Raw genomic sequence first — 18,512 nt, forward strand, 5'->3', positions numbered from 1 at the left:
TTGTAGAGGAGGTCTACCCGGACATGTGCGTATGTCACACTATAGTCGATAGACTCGATACATAGCAGGGATTTTTGTCCAGCGTCCACTTTATAAAGTCCATGCACTCCAGTGAATAGCATTTATCCATTTAGATTTAGATAACTTTTTAATTACTTATCTTGACACAGAAACATTACTTATTACTTATTTTTACATTTTTACACAATGTGTGTCTTATAGCATCGTTTAAATCCTTAATTTACGGTTTTAATGTGCAAATTAATATTTTTTTCAATACTCTAGAGGGTAGCTAGGTTACTCTTATTTTGAAGAGATCGTCTTAAATTTGCTACCTTAGATTTGCCAGAAAATCAGTGCCGCCTACCAACCGCTACCAACTCCTTCTTCTTGTGAATGGAAAACGTGTTTCATAGATTATCCCACCTGTCCTATAGGCAAGAGGCACGTTTATTTTATTGTTTTTTTTTAGACTGAGTCTAGACTATAGGTCTCTCATAAGAGTGTGTGCAAATGTAACACTTTTTACACTCTCAGTCAGTGTTCTTCAGAATACAATACAATTTTACTTAAATGTAAGTTACAGAACAATCTGACAACTGATAATAATAATAATGATGGTTAGAGCAGAAACAACACTAAGTCTATGTGAATATAAAAACTCATAGGCCTACTGGAGCAGTGAGACCGCCCACCCATCCCTCAGCTGCATGGCTCCATCTCTATGCCCCCCCCCAACACACACACACACACACACACACACACACACACACACACACACACACCTCAAGTCTATGGACTTTTTATGCATGCGCCCCCTGTGGTGGTGACGTAGGAATCATGAATGATGCAGCTTTCAGCATTCCGGAGAACAAAGTGATTTCTCCTTAAGTTTTCCGATTTATTGAACCGTTGTTTCATAAAAAACAGTAAAAACAGTATGAAAGTATGAAAAACTAAAATGTATAGATTAATTGGCAAAGGATACGCCACAATTATACAATCCACTTCATAGAGCACATTTAAACTGCACAAAATGGCATCTTTTTCATCAGTCAATACTCAATATAGATATACTGAACATATTCTATTCAGAAATACATTATTATTTGTTTTTTGTGATTATGAATTGAATACGCAGGACCTGAATGGAAACGAATGGGATCACTTTTTTTCGGTGATCCCTTTGGACGTGTGTTTGACTGTACCCTGTAGGCTGTACTGATAACATTTATGCCAATGAAGTATTCAATCAATCAATCAATCAATCAATCAATCAATCAAATCAAAATCATCAAAAAGAATAATGCATGTGCGCCCACATGGCAACAAAACATGGATGAGATCAACGACAACAAAACATCAGGAATGATCAAAGTTAAGGCCATAGAGTCTTGAGAAGAGACCTGAACAGCTCAAATGGACTGGGCACTTATTATTTTGCTGCCACCGGCAGCAAAATAATAATCACCTCCAGATCACCTCCAGATCTTAAATGAGTTGGGGGGGGGCGGGGAAGAACAGTCAAAAGCAGCTGGCCGGCAGACCTCAAAAGGTCTGGCTGGAGGATAACCCTCCAAGAGCTCAGATAGATATGGGGGAGTTCAGCCCATGTAGAGATTTATAGACAAATACAAGTACCTTGAAATCTATTCTGAACTTCACAGAGGGAGCCAATGCAATCCAGCTGAAATGGGGGTGATAATTGTGGTCACATTTCCTAGTGGAGGCAAGCAGCTGCAAGCGCCTAAGTGAGGACTGTGCAATGCCCGCATACAACGCATTACTGTAAATCCAGCCGTGATGAAATAAAGGCATGAATGGCCATTTCCAATTGTTTAGGGGGGAGATAACAGATAAGGTTTGACTTTGGCTAGAAGTCTTGAGTTGGAAGAAACCGCTTTTTACCACGGAGCTAATCTGTTTGTCAAAGTTGTCGAAACGCCTATAGGTTTTTGACGGCTGAACGAATAGTGGGGTTGATAGGGCCCGGGGTCGTGGAAGGAGTGTCGTGGCCGAAATTTGAGGTTTCAGGAAGTTAGAGCCGATTCAGTTAATTTTGAATATCAGCTAGTTTAAAATAGTCATTTGCATTGGCTATAAATGGTACGGATGTTGTCAGCATAGCAGTGATGGCTATGATAGACAAAGATAGCTCCAAGGGCAAGGGGCAGCATGTGCAGGAGAAATAGAATGCTGCTGATAAATGGAGGAGAACAAGGGCTGAGGAGCTGCCAGAGCAAAAAGCATGGAATACGGATGTTTATTATTACAGGAAACTCCCGTTTAAACTTTCCAACAAGCTCTTTTAAGAGGTTGGACTACAGCATTTTTTTAAGGGCACATATGGGACACAGCCAGACGTGATTGAAGTGTTGATCAACAGCAGGACACCGCATCAACCAACCGCATCAAAAACGAAGCTACGAAAGTATATCTAGAGACACATGTAGTCTGTCCTTTACACCATCGTCTCTCAGCGCGTCTGCATGATTGTCACGTTGCTGCCGGCATCGATGCAGAATTGTGCACGGCCGAATTGCAAAGCATTGCTGAATCGGTTGTTTTTGACACCACTACCTAACAGACGACATAAATTGCATTACAGTAGAGACAAAAGCATGGATGTTTGAAGTTAAATAAAATAAATACAAAAAATTTACTTAATTTCTTTAAAGAAAAAAAAAATAATAATCAGCCGATACTTTTATCAGCTTAAACTAGACACAGTATAGGTTTGTCAAGTTTTAAATCATTTAACACCAACGGTTGGTGACTATATATATAGTGGCTTGAGAAACGACATCATCATGTTTATCAGTAGCCGCGCTGCCTGGGCTGGGGTCACCAACACGACACGTCCTCAGGCTCCGGGTCGCCAAGAGCGGCTCGGCTGGAAAACACAGAAAAGGAGAACGCTGATTGTGTTTATTGTTTACCGTTTACTGTACGGCTCTGTACAGGAGGCGGAACCTCCTATAGAAGACTTCAAGGTCTTCTTAAAAGAGGGACTTTCGGGGCGACTGTGTCTGAGCAGGTCTAATCTGGATAACTGCTGGACCGCTATACGCGGTGTCAAATGTCTTGTATATTCTGCCATGGCTGTTTTCACATACACTGTTTTATATATTCTGAAATATTTAACTTTGAGCTGAAACACACGCCAGACTCCTTGCCTACAGAGCCATGCGGTAGTGTATGTATACACATACAAAGAATGTGACATTGGGAAATGAAACTATACTAGAACAGATTATTTGTAGGCCATTTTGTCCTCTTTCATTCTAGTAACTTCTGGCCTGGAAAGACATTTCCCCCAGATGCCTCTTATTTTAAAATATTGTTAGTGTGTGCATGTTTAATATAATCTCTCTCTCTCTCTCTCTCTCTCTCTCTCTCTCTCGCACACACACACACACACACACACACACACACACACACACACACACACACACACACACACAGGAGCTTGTAGGAGCTGTACAAGCTATTGGCTGAGGAACGATCATGGTTGTAGATCTGTAGACTGGAAACTGTATGCCATGCTTCCTCACTGTATAGCGATACATTAACACTGTACATTCAAGACACTGCTTCCGCTGCCACCCTTAGACGATCTCCATATGGAGCTGACCTGTTCTGACATTCCATTATGTTGATCTGACCTCATCGCACCCTGTACGCCCAAGACACGCTCCATAGGGCAACGTCGCTTCTCGCCCTCGGGCGTCTTACTGGTAATAGGTTCTCTTGGAAGTTGGTCTTTTGTAAGGTTCAGTTAAGCATGATTATGGATTTATTGAATAGGCAAATATATATATATTCGTGAGTATGGTTTTTATTTTTTAATATGGAACAAGCTTATCTCACCTCTTCATTCTCAGATGCAGTAGAACTAACACTCTGTGGAGTAGGAATGTTACTGTATGCAGGACTATTGACGTATGGGCTGTTACTGTACACGCCATCAATAGGGCTGGCATCGAGGTACAAAACGTCCTGGGAATGGGACAACATATCCTGGGCAGGGGACACCTCCATTCGGTCTGGGGTCTCCCGAGTCTCGTCCTGGTTGGCTGCTGGCAAAACACACACACAAAAGGACCATGTTCATTTTATTAGGCAGTGTCAATCTAAAACAGAAGGACCTCCAATCCTCCATAGATTTTGTTCCATATCACAACCAAGTCAACGGGAGGATACCAATGAAGCTAAATTGAGCTCTTTACCCCTCTCTGTGATCTCTCGGTGGCGCGTGGCTTTCTCGTCGGGGGAGAGCCGGTGCACGATGCGTTCAATGATTTTTTCCGCCAACAGGTTGCGGGTCTGATACTGCACTGACTTTCGGCATAGGGGACATTCATTTTTCACTTCACGGCACTTCCTGATGCAGAAGGTGCAGAAGCTGTGGGCGCAGTTCAGCATGACTGGCTACATGGTGGGGAAGTCAATTAAAACGCACATCATTGTCAGTGCAAAGAAGAGGGTTTGTGTTTTCAGAAGTACTTAAAAAGCAAGTAGGACAGTTTCTGAAAGCCCATAATATAAACAGAATAAAGGTACACGTGGTGTGGTGAGATATGCCATTTTTAAACTGATTAACACATGACTTCATCGTTACCTCTATGAAGAGTCCTTTGCAAACGCCACATTTAAGTTCCGCCTCCATTTCCTCCTACAGGAAAAGGAATAAGACGGTACAATCATGGGCGTGGCTCCCATGTGGATCTCTGAAACGTCTACATTTTAACCGTTTATTTATGTCCACACAAAGGAGATGCATACGAGGACACACATAATTATTATAGAGGCAGTATGGTTACATTTCATTTACAAAATCATGACATGTGTTTTCATGTAGACCCAGTCGGGTCACGGGGCTAAAATATGTTTCTGAAAATATTATAGGTTAGAAATAATCCACCACATTAGCTTTGGACAGACAGACAGACTGACGGACGCACAGAAGCATACCTTTGTCTCTTCTAGCTCCTCATCTTTGGCCCGGAGACGCTCCTCACGGTCGGCCAACTGTTGCTTTACTTCCTCTAGCTATAATGGACATTGCAAACAAATGGAACAAAGCAAACAGTATAACATAATTGCATAAATATAAATAAATAAAAAGGCTACGTATACAGCATGCAATTAACAAATTTGGATAATTTCAAAGCATTCAGATACAAGCAGGTTGGCTACCCAGGGCTGGGAAGTTTTGTAAGTCAATCATATTCAATTGGAATAGGATATTGTAAAAAAATAAAAATAAAGAATGTTTTTCTTTTAAAGGATCCCGGGCTGATAATACATGATTATAATTTTCCTCTATAATTAAAATGGACATTTTAAAACGTTGATGATGTCAGTCCATGTGTGGTTTTAGCCCTATGGGATTTATAGAATGCACAATGCTAATACAAATAATCCTAAAGTTAATATAGTTAAAATACTATTTATTAGCACATGCAACCATCAATTCCATGGGTGAAATATGAACGATTTGAACGGTGTTTTAAACAAATTATTGTATAGAAATTATAACGTATTAAGGCATATTTGGCTTATTAGCCAGAGATCCTTATAAGGTTTTTTAAAAAGATAAGATGAGAAGCAACATGCAGGCTATTTTCCATTTACCTCCAGCATGGCTTGTCCCAGGTCTAGTTTGAAAGCTCTTTCCTGTTTGGTTTTCTCTGCCTTTGAAAAAAAGTTAAAAAAAAAAACAAATTCACTCCCCAATGAATATAAAACATGAGTACTTTCTGGACAAAATATAGAACAATGATCAACAATATTCCTTACATGGAAGACTATTCACACATTCAGATTCATCAAATAATTGAATGTTCCCCCATTTAGCTGTGAATGACAGTTCTGGAGTCAATTATTTATTTAAGTTTTTATTTAGTACTTAATATAAGTAAGTATACATGAACAAACCATATAACATAAAAGAAAAATCTGGCTCATGGTCAAATAAGAAAATATGCCCGAAGTTGCATAAGTTTCCAGAATCAAAATCGGAAAATTGAATAAAGACAGAGTCGACCTCCTTATTTAATTTTGTTTACATGTTAAATGAGAGAATAATCAATATCTATAACAATGTATCACTACATCTCTACTCTGACTTCTAGATCCTCACTTTCTGTATGATAACTATTTCTTTAAAAGAATCCATTCTATTCACCTATCATAGCTATATACTGTAGTATTTATCGTGAAAATGAAAGAATGTGTGATAAATATGAAATATTTCTGTCTGTATTCAAATGTGAGCCTCCGCACGCCCTACAACGTCCTACTAGTAGTCCCTCTCACCTCGGGAGAGACCCCTCTAAGGTGGTCTTTAGACGAGAACGGTGTATATAGAAAACGGCAAAATAAAGTATCGTTTGCTGGTGTCCCTTTAGACGAGAACGGCGTTTTCAGGAGGTGAAAACGCAACAAAGTGAAACCACCTCCCAGAGTGGAAATCTTTGAGAACGCCGTTTTATCCCGTGTCCGTGTAAACAGGCAAAACAGTGAATCCGCAAAACGTATGACATCATGGCTCACGTTGGCTCACAGCGCATACAGTGTGTTTATTACATTGATGCAGAGCCATATATGACATAATGGAGTTCCTGAACAAGCATCCCTCCTCGCCTACAAAGCGCTGCTCATCAGCGATGGTGAATGTAAAATGATGTAAATAAAATGCCTTAATTGTGATAGGTGGCAGCCGCGGCAGCAGCGTTTATGTAGCCTAATGTATTGTAATGTATGTATAAAATATATAACCATCCCGTGGCGCTCTCTGCCTGCATGCTCTGGGCTGCCTGTCAGCCTGTCTGTCATCTCGATGCGTTAGTAGATAGCAGGCAGCGAGCGACGGCCACAACCACGTTGTGTTCTGGAAGTGTCATTCAAAACCCGATAGGGTTGCGTGAAGGGGGAGCTACCTGGTTCTTCTTCTTATACGTGGATGACTGGTTTATTTGGCAGCCCGTTACCTCCACCTAGCGACATTATAGCGTTTTCATAAAGTGTGCGTTCTCGTGTAAAGAGTCAATAAAATGAGAACGCAACGGGACTTTGCCGTTTTATCTGGAGACCGTCGCCGTCTAAAAGAGGCCTAAGGCTGGCCTCTTTCATAGCCAGACCGTAAGAAAACATACCGGTAATGACAATGACGACTACTACAGAACTACAGAAGCATACCTTTGTCTCTTCTAGCTGCTTGTCTTTGGCCTGGAGATGCTCCTCGCTGTCGGCCAACTGTTTCTTTACCTCCTTTAGCTATAATGGACATTGCAAACAAATGGAACTGATGATGTCAAACAGGATCAATGCAAACTATGTAAATACATAACATTACATAATTATAATACAATTGCATAAATATACCGTAATTACATACATTTCACAAGGCTACATACAGGATGTTACAGCAAATACAGCAAATTTGGATAATTTCAAAGCATTCAGATACAAGCAGGTTGGCTACCCAGGGCTGGCAAGTTTAGTAAGTCAATCATATTCAATTGGAATAGGATATTGTAAAAATAAAAAAATAAAGAATGTTTTTCTTTTAAAGGATCCCGGGATAATAATACATGATTATAATTGTCCTCTATAACTAAAATGTAAATTTTAAAACGTTGATGATGTCATTTGTCCATGTGTGGTTTTAGCCCTATGGGATTTATGGAATGCACAATGCTAATACAAATAATCCTAAAGTTAATATAGTTAAAATACTTTTTATTAGCACATGCATTCCGTCAATTCCATGGGTGAAAAAATATTTAAGGTGTTTTAAACAAATTATAACGTATTAAGGCATATTTGGCTTAGTAGCCAGGGATCCTTTTAAGGTTTTTTTATAAGATAAGATGAGAAGCAACATGCAGGCTATTTTCCATTTACCTCCAGCCTGGCTTGTCCCAGGTGTCGATTGAAAACTCTTTCCTGTATGGTTTTATCTGCCTTTGAAAAAAAGTTAAAAACAAAACAAATTCACTCCCCAATGAATATAAAATGAGTAGGCTACTTTCTGGACAAAATATAGAACAAAGATCAACAACATTGCTTACATGGAAGACTATTCACACATTCAGGTTCATCAAATAATTGAATGTTCCCCCATTTAGCTGTGAATGACAGTTCTGGAGTCAGTTATTTATTTTTTATTTAGTACTTGTATAAGTATACATGAACAAACCATATAACATAAAAAAAAGTTTAAACAAGAAGATATTCAAATCAGGCTCATGGTCAAATAAGAAAATATGCCCGAAGTTGCATAACTTTCCAGAATCGACCACCTTATTTAATTTTGTTTACATGTTAAATGAGAGAATAATCAATATCTATAACAATGTATCGCTACATCTCTACTCTGACTTCTAGATCCTCAATGAGCATTCTAGAATGTGAGCCTCCGCACGCCCTACAACGTCCTACTAGTAGTCCCTCTCACCTCGGGAGAGACCCCTCTAAGGTGGTCTTTAGACGAGAATGGTGTTCATAGAAAACGGCAAAATAAAGTATCGTTTGCTGGTGTCCCTTTGGACGAGAACGGCGTTTTCAGGAGGTGAAAACGCAACAAAGTGAAACCACCTCCCAGAGTGGAAATCTTTGAGAACGCTGTTTTATCCCGTATCCGTGTAAACAGTGAATGAGTCAATAACAAATGAGAACGCAACGGGACTTTGCCGTTTTATCTGGAGACCGTCGCCGTCTAAAAGAGGCCTAAGGCTGGCCTCTTTCATAGCCAGACCGTAAGAAAACATACGGGTAATGACAATGACGACTACTACAGAACTACAGAAGCATACCTTTGTCTCTTCTAGCTGGTTGTCTTTGGCCTGGAGATGCTCCTTGCTGTCGGCCAACTGTTTCTTTACCTCCTTTAGCTATAATGGACATTGCAAACAAATGGAACAGATCACGTCAAACAAGATCAATGCAAACTATGTATACAGGATGTTACAGCAAATACAGCAAATTTGGATAGTTTCAAAGCATTCGGATACAAGCAGGTTGGCTACCCAGGGTTGGCAAGTTTTGGAAGTCAATCATATTCAATTGGAAGCCTTTTTGCCACCCAGGCCACCATAGACTCCCACATAGCCAGGGATCCTTTTAAGGTTTTTTTAAAAGATAAGATGAAAAGCAACATGTAGGCTATTTTCCATTTACCTCCAGCATGGCTTGTCCCAGGTCTAGTTTGACCTGTTTGGTTTTCTCTGCCTTTGAAAAAAAGTTAAAAACAAAAAAACAAAATATTCACTCCCCAATGAATATAAAACATGAGTACTTTCTGGACAAAATATAGAACAAAGATCAACAACATTCCTTACATGGAAGACTATTCACACATTCAGGTTCATCAAATAATTGAATGTTCCCCCATTTAGCTGTGAATGACAGTTCTGGATTCAGTTATTTATTTTATATTTTATTTAGTATATAAGTAAGTATACATGAACAAACCATATAACATTAAAAAAAAGTTTAAACAAGAAGATATTCAAATCAGGCTCATGGTCAAATAAGAAAATCCCCGAAGTTGCATAACTTTCCAGAATCAAAATCGGAAAATTCAATAAAGACAGAGTCGACCTTCTTATTTCATTTTGTTTATGTTAAATGAGAGAATATCAATATCTATAACACTTTATCACTACATCTCTACTCTGACTTCTAGATCCTCACTTTCTGTATGATAACTATTTCTTTAAAAAAATCCATTCTATTCACCTATCATAGCTATACTGTAGTATTTATCGTGAAAATGAAAGAATGTGTGATTGCGAACGCAGTGATTGCGAACCAGTGAGCACTTACTATGAGACCTAGCAGATCATGTCTGTCTGTCTGTCTGTCTGTCTGTCTGTCTGTCTGTCTGTCTGTCTGTCTGTCTGTGTGTGTGTCCCCTTTGTGCCCATATATGGAGCTGAGTGATTTGTGAATCACTCAGCTCCATATATGGGCACAAAAGGGGCCAGGTCCACATATACAGTAACAGCGGGACAGACACACAGACAGACAGACAGACAGACATGCACACACACGAGCTGCGTTCGCTTCACGCGTTTGCGCGTCTTACTTGTAAATATGAAATATTGTATTAGAATGTGAGCCTCGGGAGAGACCCCTCTAAGGTGGTCTTTAGACGAGAAGGGTGTTCATAGAAAACGGCAAAATAAAGTATCGTTTGCTGGTGTCCCTTTAGACGAGAACGGCGTTTTCAGGAGGTGAAAACGCAACAAAGTGAAACCACCTCCGCCGTTTTATCCCTTCTCCGTGTAAACAGGCAAAACAGTGAATCCGCAAAACGTATGATGGCTCACATTGGCTCACAGCGCATATGTTTATTACATTGATGCAGAGCCATATAGGATATAATGGAGTTCGTGAACAAGCCTCCCTCCTCGCCTACAAAGCGCTGCTCATCAGCGATGGTGAATGTAAAACCATGATGTAAATAAAATGCCTTAAATGTGATAGGCGGCAGCCGCGTTTATGTAGCCTAATGTATTATAAAATATATAACCATCCCATAGGCGTGCGCACAACCTGAACCATATTTTTCACGTGCACGACTGGAGTGTGCAGCAGTTGAGAATGGCTGTGCACGCCTATTCATGCATGTTATTCATGCATGAGCACTTACTATGAGACCTAGCAGATCATGTCTGTCTGTGTGTCTGTGTGTCTGTCTGTCCCGCTTTTGTGCCCATATATGGAGCTGAGTGAATTGACCCAGCCATAACCATATAAGGAGTCCCCAAAGCAGCTATACGTCCAAATATGGAGTGTGTTGCATCAATCACAAACAAATCACTCAGCTCCATATATGGGCACAAAAGCGGGACAGACAGTTGCGTTCGCTTCCCGCGTTTGCGCGTCTTACTGGTCTAGTTACTAGACTTACTGTCACACACAAGTACTCAACTACAATTTGAAGAGTAATTGTCTTCACCTTGTGGCTCTTGGGGCGAAACTTCACCCCCCAGTTCTATTGTGTGTGGGATTTGGTTGGTGTCGCCAATATAATACTCACGAGTGTCCGCATGCTATCCTTGCGTTGTCGCTTTTGGGGAGGCTCCGTTACTTCCTCCTCCTCCTCTGATATCTCTGAGTCTGACGACTGTTCTGATGAGATTTCTGAACAAATCGAACAAAACATAATTAGTCTGATATTGTGTGTGGTCTTTCACTGGTCAACGTAATTGCTGAATATTTTGGTTTATAACAATCTTGCATAATGTTTACAGCATTGGAACTCACTGGATCTGTGTTCATATTCAGATGCAGTGTCGCTGTTGCTTGTGTTGCCGTCTTGTGAAAGCCTGTCCTCCTCGATGTCCTCCTCCTCCTGAAACCGTTTAACAGAAAGCTTGTGAGCTTCAACGGACTCGGACGGTTTCTCGAGGCTTACGTAATACTTGTACTTGTATGTTATGGTCCATAACTTACATGTTTACATGACATTTTTTAATACGTAATATACATACTAGGGAGTGGGGACAAATAACAAATGTAAATTGGCAGTAAATACGTATTTCACGTCCTAACTAGAGCTATGACTTAATGAATTCATCTATCTTTTATTTCTTCTGATGTATCGATGATTCATTTTATATTTATGCATACAATAATTGTGATATTACGTACATTTTGAATGATATTTTTAGGCTTATTTTGCCTTTATTGATAGATGAACAGTAGACTGTCAGGAAATGGGGAGAGAGATGGGGGGGGGGGGGTGACACACAGCAAAGGTCGTCGGGATCGGGACTCAAACCCGCGACATGCTGTCAGGCTGATTACCAGCCTAGGTGGCCCGGGGCCGACCATTTTTTTGATCAGACAGACAGACAGACAGACAGACATGTGTAAAGAGCCACAGTATGGCTAATGTGTCAAACTGACTATTGAGCCTATGACACACAGGGCTCGATTATGCAAGTCATATAATATTACATATAATATTACAGTAATATGAGCTGGGGGCGTGAGGTATGTCACATTGCAATTTTAAGCATGTTAAGAAGCGCTTTCGACACCCCGTGGAGTGCGCAAAACGGCCTTGAATTAGTCATGGGAGTGTTTAAGGCGTGTTTGAGAGTTACCCAATCAACATGTCCGTACTATTTTCTTTACCAGTCAGCTGATGTCACATACGGAATGCGCACTTTGGGGATCGTTATTATTACATTTCTTCAGGCTGGCACCATAGAAGACATGACATATGACTTTGTCACATTTGGGTTAATTATTCCTATTGCACTGCATGCTGTCACCTTTATGCCTCAAAATAAGTTGTTTCTATTGAGAAACACCAGTAAAATTATATTTTAATTTAAATTATAATTATATTATATTTGAAATGAGTAATGAGTTGAATGCGTGGTGTATGCCCGTGATCGTATGGTCTTCGCTCGTAGCATTTTATTGAAGAAGACTTGGATTGAGTGTGATACAGCGTATGAAAGCACACTTCCAAGGATTATGGATATGTTTTTATTTATTTTTAAGGTTGAGAAATGAAATAATTATGGCCGTTTCTAATCTCAACATTTCAAAAATAAAAGATGTGGATGCTCTTTTGCTGCGCTGTTGCCATGTCTCATAGAAACAAGTAAATAGGTCTATAAAAATAATCCCAAAATAAGCGCATATAACAGGGGTCTGTAACCTATTTTAAATGAAGTGCCATGTTTTTATTTTCTAGATAGTGAGTCTGCTATATCCAGATTAATTTTAATGACACCACATTAAAATAAAAAACATATTTTGATTGTCCACAAATATAAAGTTCTTCCATCTTTTTAAATATTTTCTTGCACATTGTTATAATGATCATTATATATCCGCCTGCAGTCAGAGTTCATAGTTTTAATGAATGAATGTGATTCAGTGTGAGCTGGTAGATCTGCTATTTTCAAAAGTAAAGTTTTAATTACATTTTTGTATTAGCCGTCCTTAGTTGGGCAAATGCATTCATCTGGGGATCCTTGACATGGGAATGTGCTGTGTGAGGATCACTGGTTTAAACAACATTAGGAGAAACCTTTAGAAACAAGAAAAGCAACCACAACTACCAATATTTACAAGCAACTTTACAGAAAAAGAAGCCGCTTATAATAAACAGACTTGGCAACACTCCAGCAGCGTCCCAGAGCCGCTCAAGTGTAAAATCAAACAGTGCTTTATCTGCTTTTTGCGTTTATGAGGTGCCTAGACCCACGTCTAATCGTTATGCGCAGGTCAAGGGGCTTAATAGCAAATTGCGCAAAGCGAAAATAATTAACATATGGACACTCCCACAATGCTAAAATATTCAGGAACGCCGTATGCCATACGTGTGTGCGTTCAACACGGGACGATAAGACTTCTATAATACCATTGTGCGCAGAGCGAGGCCAATATAGGCCAATTTATGTATTACCCTATTGTAAAACGGACATTCAAAATGGGGCCCACAGTGTGGCTTCCCCCCAGTAGGCTACCTTCACATCCTGTGATCTTTTTTGGCCAGATGTAATTTCTTGTGGTCTAGTAGGACTATATCATAAAATAATAAATCGCTATAAAGTTTTGTAAAAAAAAAAACATATTTAGCCCCATGCTTAGCCCCCCTGTCAAAAACAGCTAAAATACCTAAAACGAAAGAAAATGAACAATTTTTTTTTACTTTCTCTAATAACAACCTAAAACATGAACCTTGGTTGAAAAAAAAACTAAAGTTGCCCTTTAACCTCACAGAAAAGATGGCTAAACCTAACATCAAAACCACCTCCACATCGACGAAACACAGGGAAATTAGAGTCTGATGGGACCAGCCTGACACAGCTATGATGTATGACTCTCGACATTTGGGCAAGGTTTCAGTGCGAGTTGTGATGCTCAAATCCTAGAGACGAGTTCTGAGTATGCTGATAATTCATCATATCTACAGCAGGTTAATTCCACCGTGACAGATGGGACTCAAAAGAGATAAAACCAAAGTAAATGTATTCAGAAATTGAATGTAATGTCTATTTTCCTGCCGCCTCAATTATTTAAGCAATAAGCCACGAGAGGTCTCAGGTTACCGGGTATTTTACACTGGCTGGGGGCGTAGGCAGACCCGACAGGGTCTTCTACCTCCCAGCCAGCTAGTGTAAAATACCCGGTAAGCTGGGGCCTCGAGTGGCTTATTGCTTTTCTAAAACGGTTACAAACATTATAGCAATATTAACCTAATAAAACTATTACATTCACAAAGGTATCTACGCTTTGCGCCACCAGAGCGAGGGAGTCAGAGCCACAACACTGTTTTGCTCAGCAAGTAGCCTATGTGACGGGAGAATAGCGCTTGATGTATTTACGGGGCTGCCTGGAACCACACATTCACAGTCATATGAGGCGGGCGGTGCTTAGACGCCCGCACGGCATGTGTTTGTAAAGCAATGAAGCGCTCCGCTTCCCCAGTTCAGCTACAAGGCTGCAGTTTGATACAAAGTGATTGAAGGAGTGGGTTATCGGTGAAATTTACACCGGTCACGTGACGGTAACCAGCCAATCAGAATGAAGTATTGGGACTACCCGTTTTAGAAACAGACATAATATCTAATGTAATTATGTTTTAATACCTGGTTCTGCTGCTGCTGGGCCTGGGCCTGCTGTTTTTTCTGATGTTGTAGCTGTTGGTTCTGGTGGTGGTAGTGGTGTTGCTGCGTCTGTTGCTGATCCTGCTGGGCCTGGGCACAGGCCTGGACCTGCTGCAGGGCCTGGGCCTGGGCCTGATCATCCTGCTGCAGGGCCAGGGCCCGGGCCTGATCCAACTGGGCCCGGGCCCGGACCCGGGCCTGATCCTCCTGGGCCCGGGCCCGGACCCGGGCCTTATCCTCCTGGGCCCGGGCCCGGGCCTGATCCTCCTGGGCCCGGGCCTTATCCTCCTTGGCCCGGGCCCTAACCCAGGCCCGGACCCGGGCCCTGGCCTGATCCTCCTGGGCCCGGGCCTTATCCTCCTGGGCCCGGGCCTGGGCCCGGGCCTGATCCTCCTGGGCCCGGGCCCGGACCCGGGCCTGATCATCCCGGGCCCGGACCCGGACCCGGGCCCAGGCCCGGACCCGGGCCACCTGCTGGGCCTGCTGCTGGGCCTGCTGCTGGGCCTGCTGCTCCTTGATCCTCGCCTCACTGGAAAGAGAAAGTCAGATGAGTAGGCAGCAGACAAAACCGTTGCAAAGCGTTGAGTCCATTTGTACATTCAGAGTTGCACACCCGTAAGGGGCCCTGGATATCAACAGCTCAGTGGCCTTGTGGTCAGAGCATTTGCCTTGAGCCTGGGAGGTCAGGGTTCGATCCCCGGCCGGGTCATACCCAAGAAAAATGCAACCCAGTACCTCCCTGCTTGTCCCTGCTTGGTACTCAGCATCAAGGGTTGGATTGGGATAAGTCCCTGTATACTAGTGTCATGTCCAGGCTTGACACTTTTACATCAAGCTGCCTCCTACTACAGAAACGGGAGATAGACTCCTGCCCTATGGGCCTCATGGCTCCGCAAGGCTTACAGGTCCATTTGGTTCAATTTCTTACACTCTAGAGTTACACACCCGTAAGAGGCCCTGGATATCATCAACAGCTCAGTGGCCATGAAGTTAGAGCGTCCACCCTGAGACTGGATGGTCAGGGGTTCGATCCCCAGCTGGGTAATACCAAAGGGTCCCTGCGACATACTAGTCATGCCAGGGAATGTACTTGTTAGGCTCCTGACCAAGACCGACATGGCTTGGCTAGAGCTATTTGAATTGTGAGTCTTCAGTGAAAGAGTGGTGGGGGCAGATGACAAACTCATTTCTAAATCTACCTAGTTGACCTGGCTCGTCTTCCTCCATGCTACTCTGCTCTGAAGAGAACCACCGTGCCTTATACAAGCGAGCTGATGGAAAAACCAAAACCCTATGATGAAGGACAGGGGTGGTTGAGTTTTTTCAGTGTGTCCTGCGGTGCAGTCCTACCAACCTGGTTGATCTCCTTGACACTGTCTGGAGAGCATGGACAAGAAGCCGACGAGATAGATATTTAATCGGCACTGATTTGTGAAAATCGATTCTTTTGATAATGGAGGCACTCATTTGCATAAAAATGGTAGATGGGACACTTTGCAAACTTTTTAACATAGCTTATTCAAGTAAGAAATATTCCATGATGTGGAGTCAGTTCAAACTCAGTCATTCATTCATTTATTCCAAATGTATAGCTGATACTGACTAAACATAACATTTTCACCGATTTGAGGTATAGTTCATAATTTTTGCTACAGAAAGACTAATTTACAAGATAGAAAGGTTATCTTGGGCTCAAACTGAAGCTTAGGGATGTGGGAAGTTTTCTATATACAAGTGAGGCAGTGATACTCACCATAATGTGTTGGAAAATAACCATCTTCGTTGTTATTAGCCAAGCGGACACCATATTCTTTTGTGTTTTTGAGGATGATGTGGGTCATAAGAATATAATGGTAGCAACCCCCCAAATCCTGTTCTGCTACTTACCCCTATGTGTCAAGATACTTCATGACCAATTTCAGAGTCTATTTATGTAATTTTAGTGAATTCATATTTGCCTTTACACAATTTCGCCAGAGCCATATACCAAAAAGGTCGTTTTGAGGTAGGTGGGACATTTTGACAACTTTTTATCATAGCTCATCATTTTCAGCACATTTTTTCCAATAAGAAAACACTGATTAGAAGTAGCCTATATTTCCGGGGGGTGCAGGAGACAGACCCCCCTCCAGTGACTGTACTAAAATTCTTATGATTCAAGCCAGAATGAGATGACATATGATGATAAGAGCGCCCCTGCACTTAGTCACTTCACACGGGTGTGATTTATTTTATAAATAAGATTTCAATATGAACATAGATGACTTCAGTACACTTCGTCACGGTTAGCTCGCTGGCTAACCGTAACTAGAATGTTAACATTAGCCCAGTACAGTGCAGACTGCTGAAAGAAAAAAAATAATAAGTCTCACATGGTCCGCCACTCTGGTCCGCATAACTCCATGGCCGAGTCTTATTTATGTATTTTAACTTTTATAAAACTGGAGGTTGGATGTGTTGTTGTCGATACTCCGTGCTAAACTGTGCTACTGTATATGAAAGTGAAAGTTAACCCAGGCGTCTACCGGTTCCGTCTCTTTGGCAAATCTAGAACTTCCTGTTTGAGAGCTAGCAAATCTAAGACATCCGGTTGCTTTCAGAATAAAAGTGACGTTAATTAAATAATTATTACATGACATTATTAGTATTATTATTAAATTACAGTTATTGTAAAGACACACATTATGTTTCCGTGTAAAAATAAGCAATTAAATAACGTAAAGTTAAAAGTTATCTAAATGGATAAATGCTATTCACTGGAGTGCATGGATTTTATAAAGTGGACACGTACTGGACAAAAATTCCCTGCTATGTATCGACTATAGTGTGACATACGCACATGTCCGGGGAGACCTCCTCTACAACACCACACCCTCCGCTAAGCAGCAGAGGTGTAAAAAAATATTTGGCACAAGGTCAGAGGACGAGGTAAAAAAAACTTCACATGTCCAGTCCAGACTAAAGTGGACGCTGGACAAAAATCCCTGCTATGTATCGACTAGCTGTGTGACATACGCACATGTCCGCTGGTGTTGTAGAGGAGGTCTACCCGGACATGTGCGTATGTCACACTATAGTCGATAGACTCGATACATAGCAGGGATTTTTGTCCAGCGTCCACTTTATAAAGTCCATGCACTCCAGTGAATAGCATTTATCCATTTAGATTTAGATAACTTTTTAATTACTTATCTTGACACAGAAACATTACTTATGACTTATTTTTACATTTTTACACAATGTGTGTCTTATAGCATCGTTTAAATCCTTAATTTACGGTTTTAATGTGCAAATTAATATTTTTTTCAATACTCTAGAGGGTAGCTATAGGTTACTCTTATTTTGAAGAGATCATCTTAAATTTGCTACCTTAGATTTGCCAGAAAATCAGTGCCGCCTACCAACCGCTACCAACTCCTTCTTCTTGTGAATGGAAAACGTGTTTCATAGATTATCCCACCTGTCCTATAGGCAAGAGGCACGTTTATTTTATTGTTTTTTTTTAGACTGAGTCTAGACTATAGGTCTCTCATAAGAGTGTGTGCAAATGTAACACTTTTTACACTCTCAGTCAGTGTTCTTCAGAATACAATACAATTTTACTTAAATGTAAGTTACAGAACAATCTGACAACTGATAATAATAATGATGGTTACAGCAGAAACAACACTAAGTCTATGTGAATATAAAAACTCATACTGGAGCAGTGAGACCGCCCACCCATCCCTCAGCTGCATGGCTCCATCTCTATGCCCCCCCCCCCCCAACACACACACACACACACACACACACACACACACACACACACCTCAAGTCTATGGACTTTTTATGCATGCGCCCCCTGTGGCGGTGACGTAGGAATCA

At 41.2% G+C, this 18,512-nt stretch overlaps 1 protein-coding gene across 1 annotated transcript; it reads right to left on the reverse strand.

Annotated features, from left to right (window-relative positions):
* Positions 1 to 854: 854 nt before the first annotated feature.
* LOC308318748 (uncharacterized protein) lies at positions 855 to 15,715 on the reverse strand (the record flags this gene model as incomplete). Its single annotated transcript, XM_080768374.1, has 14 exons — positions 855 to 2,893; positions 3,871 to 4,079; positions 4,230 to 4,431; positions 4,622 to 4,675; positions 4,975 to 5,052; positions 5,638 to 5,697; positions 7,204 to 7,281; positions 7,912 to 7,971; positions 8,823 to 8,900; positions 9,187 to 9,237; positions 11,054 to 11,157; positions 11,281 to 11,368; positions 14,631 to 15,177; positions 15,594 to 15,715. The coding sequence occupies 14 exons, from the start codon at positions 15,713 to 15,715 to the stop codon at positions 2,864 to 2,866; spliced, it is 1,761 nt and encodes a 586-aa protein (XP_080624500.1). The 3' UTR covers positions 855 to 2,863.
* Between the last annotated feature and the right edge of the window lie 2,797 nt (positions 15,716 to 18,512).

Source organism: Protomyctophum bolini (genome assembly GCF_963924005.1).
Source record: "Protomyctophum bolini genome assembly, chromosome: 7".
Classification (NCBI taxonomy): Eukaryota; Metazoa; Chordata; class Actinopteri; order Myctophiformes; family Myctophidae; genus Protomyctophum; species Protomyctophum bolini.